The sequence below is a fragment of the Helicoverpa armigera genome, chromosome 9 (genome assembly GCF_030705265.1).
Source record: "Helicoverpa armigera isolate CAAS_96S chromosome 9, ASM3070526v1, whole genome shotgun sequence".
NCBI lineage: Eukaryota > Metazoa > Arthropoda > Insecta > Lepidoptera > Noctuidae > Helicoverpa > Helicoverpa armigera.
The window spans coordinates 5,667,491-5,673,772 of NC_087128.1; the positions used below are offsets into that span (position 1 = coordinate 5,667,491).

The 6,282-nt window shown below is 36.4% G+C and overlaps 1 protein-coding gene across 1 annotated transcript; it reads left to right on the forward strand.

The window, feature by feature from the left end:
* The first annotated feature begins 2,932 nt into the window (after positions 1-2,932).
* LOC110375702 (fungal protease inhibitor-1) lies at positions 2,933-5,566 on the forward strand. Its single transcript, XM_021333940.3, has 3 exons — positions 2,933-3,070; positions 3,919-4,118; positions 5,360-5,566. The coding sequence occupies exons 2-3, from the start codon at positions 3,920-3,922 to the stop codon at positions 5,476-5,478; spliced, it is 318 nt and encodes a 105-aa protein (XP_021189615.2). The 5' UTR covers positions 2,933-3,070; position 3,919; the 3' UTR covers positions 5,479-5,566.
* Positions 5,567-6,282: the final 716 nt, after the last annotated feature.

The following is a 6,282-nucleotide window of genomic DNA, read 5'->3' on the forward strand; positions in this document are numbered from 1 at the left end:
ACACATAATAAATTCTGTAGCAACAGAGTGGCGTAAACATTGCCTGTTTGCTACGCCGTAGCCGGCCTACGCTACGGAGGATAGATTGATTCTCAGATAAAGATAGAATCAGATAACAAGTTTAACTGTATTTGGACTTTGGACGTTACTATTTGTACTACGCCGCTTTTATTTATTGTATTTCGTTGTCTATCTTCGTCAGATTTAATTAATTAGACACAGAATTAGATTACTTGATATCGCGTAAACAATATAACAGCCTCTGTTTGTCTACTGAACTTATGTAATCTGGCGAAACAAACGTGCTTTGAGAGAAGTGACGCGTGCAACGAACAATCAGGTATTTGAGTTACACTTTGATCTCGTTAGTGTAATGAATCCTCTGCTTGCATCGGGACCTTAATGACAGTGAGTCGCATCACAGGGGGCTCTCAGAACTGTGGCGGAGACGGCAAACTTGCGCAGCTAACTAAGACTTGACGACGGAACACAAATTATTTAGACACGGAGGACGTAATGCACGGAGTTCTAATTAGTTACGTTTTTGTTTGAAGACGGCACAGCCTTTGGTAATCTTGTATGACCCTACCGTTCTCAAAAAAACTAGACTTTGCAATGCATGGAATTATTTTGGCGGACATGAATTTTTCATCAAAATTCAGTCATCCAGGCATTTTGGCACTTAATGTATCTTCCGGCACGCGTGGCAAACACGTACATTTGAGTTCAGCAATAAATTTGAATATTAAATTGTGTATGTTTGTTTAAAAAACACATTGCGGCTGTCGGCTCCTAACCGCGGGTCGCCGTCGCTGCATTTGCATTTACTTTAATAAAGCGCTTTCATTTTTATTTCAGGAATTATTTCACAACTATATGGAGATTTCTGCGAATTGCCCGGACGTTTGCTGACTAAAAAGATAAAATATGGGAAGTGGTAAAATTAGGTTCCGAGGATTGTGTTACTGAACTGATGGCGCTCAAAAAACTAATTTCCAAACTAATTAGAATAAACAAGTTTTGACTTTTGACTTTAATGAAGACCGACAAAGACTTTGACAAATGGAGCATCTTGTTGTTCAAGGCAAATAAACCATGTCGAGGAAAATTATAATATGGTAATTTCGGAAATATGAGAATCTTTCAATAAACTTCGCAAGTATCTATTTGATCGTAAACTAACTCAAGAGCATCGCACGTAACTATAATTAGTGTAACACTTAATAACCGTATTTTATAATGCTATGTATATAAAATGAACAAAGTATTTTATACAAGATTAATGAGAAAGCGTCGTCTGTAGACGAGTTAAGCACGTCGGGACGCACGGAGTCTTAGCACGCTAATGCAAGTCGCAAGAACCTTTGAATTACTGACTTAATAACTACAGAGCAAAGTGCTTTTTTGTTTATGTTGTGTTTCTTCTGTTCTATGTAAAAGGATTCACATTTTTAAGCCATGATTAAGTGCTGAGAGTTAACATAGAATGTATACATGAAAAGTCGTAAGTATTTATTTATACCTAGTTTGGTAATTTAAGTAACTGTGACAAATAACGCTTATTCCTTCTCTGTATCAGAAGAGGCCTATGCCGTGCTGATGATGATGACATGACTTTACCGTCCAAGGATAAAACTGTTCACTGATGAAAGCCCAAAGTCCAATCAAAGTCAAATAAGCCTTCCTGACTTTTAACAGTACCTTATAAAACGATAAAACACGAAATATTGACTTTCCTATCCAAAGTTTAGCACAATCTCCATTTTCACAGAAGACGTAACATTAGAAACTTTTGAAGCTTTGTAACTCTTTTATCTTTCATCCGATTTAATTAATTATTATTCTAACTTATAAAGCATAAAATCCTGGGAATTTTTTACATCAATAATTATGTTTACGTCAAAAACAACATACACTTAAGAAGTACCGAGAACACGATAAGAGCACTTAGTTACAGTTCTCCGAAACATATAATTAATTGAACAAAAACATCTTTATCGTAATGAATTCCAGTTGACGGTGAACGTCATGAAAAAACCGACTGGTTTATATTCCATGTTATTCTGTATATTACGTCCCAAAGGATTAAGTTTCCACGGTATTCGGTCATCTTCAATGAACAAATACACTTTTTCTATCGATATCATATGCATCGTTGGTTGACCGATATGTTTTGTTGATTTTAAATGGGATGGAAAATACAGATAAGAAATAATCCACCTTCCTAGTATTCTACAAGTTGAGGAAAATTTGGGAAAATCCCAGAGATATACGCGTACACTTCCTAGAATGTTAGAGAATTTGCGCAACAATATATTTGATGCAAAACGTAGGTACTAGGAAACAGAGTTTACGAAGTCAGTTTCAGGCAGTTTTACATTTTCTTCCTTTAATTTCCCAGAAGTATGCATGCAAGATGCCTTGAAGAAATTTATAGACAAGAAATAAATTATGGTTTCCTCGAAAGATACAAAATACCGACAAGAACATACAACCCCTGAAACACAACAATATTTGGGAAAATATTTTAGTTGCTCATTTGATAGGAAGCGAGTCTACGTCCGATTTCAAGGCTACCTTGTTTCAAAAGCAAGTAAACCAATCGCGTTATTTGTGTATAATATTATAAAGATTAAATGTACATATTATAGTAAAGAATGTCAATTTGACCTTAAGACAACGTACTGATTGATTGTAAAAATGACCACTAGCGTACCTACTTAATGAACCCCGCGAAATATAGGCTATTTACAGTGTACCCACTGTACACTGAAAATAGCCTATGGAAAGGATTTTTTGGAACACAGACGAATCCGCGAGAAACAGCTAGTAGGAATGAATCGTACCTAGAAATACTTTAGTACTGCAATTTTTCAGAAAAAACTTAGTTTCTTAATAACAAGTGAGTAGATAATAACAGATAGTAACGATCTTTGGAGCAAGTCGACAAGTAAACAGGGTCGGGGTTATCTACGGATATTGTTATAATTGCTTATATTCGCTTTCTCAATCGCATTATACATCGCAACTTTCGTCTAGTGCGCACGAAGTATCCTCTCCACAAAATCAAGTAAGTTTACTAAACATTATTTTTTAAATAAATATTCCACCCTTCATTATAAAAAATTAAAAGTTACACTTAGTTAATATAAAGAAGAAGAACTATATTATTAGCCGAGAACTCTCCCATTATACGTAAATATTTTCCACATAGTATATAATACACGTCGTACACACGTCGTATACATTATCACTCGCATATCCCATTATAACTGAACGCTCTTCGTGAAAGGACATCAAATTACGATATATAAATCCACTAAGTGCGTATCAATCGTCGATCGAATCTAAATCCCGGAATACGTATTTCCTGTAACGTTTCCTTTTATTGTTGATTCGCAACACGCTCACAAGTTATTGTCGTTCAATGCCAGTCTCCGAAGATTGTTTTCAGTTTTGCTAAACCGTTTGGGGTTTACCCAACCCTCGGATGGATCAATTCTGATTTGGTTAGGTCGGGAGCGAATTGAAAACGAGGGCAAGCCTTCATTTACATTATATGTTGGATTTTTGCATAATTCAATTAAATAGCCCGAAGTTTTTCGATAAGCAAAAAACATTGTCTGTGCGAACGGGCAGCGCGGACGGCGAGCGAATATTAATCTCTTGCACGGACATGTCGGGGACGGGGACACTGACTGTTTTCACAGTAGGGTTGAAGTGTTGTATCCCATTACATATCAAACTCACTATTATGACCGATGTATATCCGTGTTATATTGCCCCGGATCATATCAAATCTGAGACAAATGTGCCTGTAAAAAATATAGGAGACAATTTCACAATTTCTCCACTTCTGCATCATTTACTAGTCTTCGACATAGTTCCACTCTCATCATCAATTACAAAATGTTCCAGAATGAAGGCGACTCTAGTCCTCTTGATGCTGACGTGCGTCCTGGCAGTAGTATACGGTGACCTGGTCTGCGGTTCCAACTACTGCAAGCAGAACCCCTGCGCCTCTCCCATGGCTGGCAGGAGCTGCCGCGCCCCTGCTGTGTACCGCGCCAACCACGCCGGCAAGTGCGCTTGCTGTCCCGCTTGTGTTACTTTCCTGAGTAAGTATTCTTGTATTTGCGAGCTGTTAAAATCATTCATTACAGATCCAAAATATCCATTTTGGAACCAAAAAGTATTAGAAGGAGCTGAGACCTCATATAGAGCAATTTAAGCCTTTTAACTGTCATAGACCTGTTTCCATATACATCCCATCACCATAAGTTTCGTTAAGAATTATGTGTGTTTAATGCATTTAATTTTGAGAAGTAAAAGTCTACTATACAAACCTAAGATACACTCAAACGTGCCTGGATTTAACGCATACCAAAATGCAAGTGCTACTAGGTTATTCATTTTATATACATACATATACAAACATAGGATGCCACGTTTCCTATTACAAAGTAGAGGTAAATCATAAGCCGGTTACAACTCGGAAAACTTTAATATAGTTTTGGAAAGAACAAGCAAATCTGTTTCATGGAAATTACTTCGGTAGAATAATGTTAGTTTAGGCTTTTAAAAATTGACGTAAGTATTATGTATTTAGGCAACACTTTAAAGATAAAATGTGCCAACCTATCACATTTAAAAAGTTTTGATATCTATGAAAAGCGACTATTTCAGCTTAAGGAAGCAGGTATATCTACTCTTAAAAGAATTTCTGAGACAAAAATGATACATATTTTTTATATCCTTAAAGCCTAAATGGAATTTAAAATCAGCTTACCATAATCCCATATAATACGAGAGTATTATTCCCTTACAATATCATTAATATAGGCCCCAATAGAAAATATCTCGCAGTGCCTAGAATAGCACGTCTTTCTAATAATCCTGTTATAGTCTCCACGGCACTCCCGGGAAGTGATTACATTGTCGCCGAGACAACGCCACTGTATAAAAATAATGGAAATACTCGTATTTTTACAAGCAATGACACGTTTCCTTCCCTTATGGTGTCATAACAGAGTAAATGATGGTCACATGAGCCGTAACATTACAGTAAACTCTCTATTAGTTAGTAGTTTACTGACTATACTTAATGCATAAGATATTCTGTAACATCTATAGGTTTCAATTCTCAATAATAACATACTTGCCCTTGTATAATATGAGACAAAAGGTCAGAGAGAATAAAAGTAGATGTACCCTACATATTTTTATATCAAGCGTATATATATTTCCGGATAAAAGTATAATCTTCACAAGTTAGGCAGAAAAACTTGATGCTTAATAACAAAGTGTTTCCGAAATGGAAATTACGAAATTTTCTTAATAAATCGTGTTATCTTTTCAGACGAGGGCGCTGCGTGTAAGACGTACAGCAAGGAGCTGGGAGAGACCCCCTCAGCCATCTGTCGCGAGCCCCTCAAGTGTCTCCGAGGAGTTTGTGTTAACGCCCCCCTTAGGGTTTAAGTTATTGCCTAGTTTATTCACTGATACTATTTTATAACGATCATAAAAAGAGGTGTGTTATGGCATCAAGTAAATAATTGAAAGTCTATTTAGCCTGTTTATTTTAAAACATTCTGCACTCCCTGTTCTTTTTTTAATTGCTCCTTTTTTATTTCGTTATTCAATTTTATCTCCCTTTCCTCTCCTCTCCTCAATCGTCATTGCACAATAGTTAGAACTATTTACCGGAGGAGGCCAGTGCATTCAAATAGTTTAAAAAGTATGTGGAAGAGCTAGGAATGGCTTTTTATTTGACCACAGAGTTTGTTAAAGTACCGAATACTTTGATCGCTCAACTATGTCTCCTTTTTATTAGGTATTTAGATTATCTTAGCCATCGTCCCGAAACTATCCTCGGAATTGCGAAATACACTGGTATGCTATAAATCCTTCGCCTGCCAGCATGCGGAAGCTTGGAAAACTGGAATATCACCGAGTCAGACTAATGGACACGGCTTAGCCGACCTTAATCGAGATAAGTTACCATTCAGAATGTCTGAACGATAAACAGAATGGTCTGTCTGTATTGACACTCGATTTGATTCAAATTAATGAACGAACAAGTGTACCTACTGCCATTGATGAATTCAGCAGAGGCTGTTGAAATACAAATTGCATAATCGACATCAAATATACTTTGACTAAGATAATTATAAGTGATTCATAGTTTATTAAGAAGCAGATATTAAGATAGCAGTATCAATAGATAAATAGCAGCTTTAATTTAACCCCTCTGCTCGACAAGATTTTGACATATTACTTTAC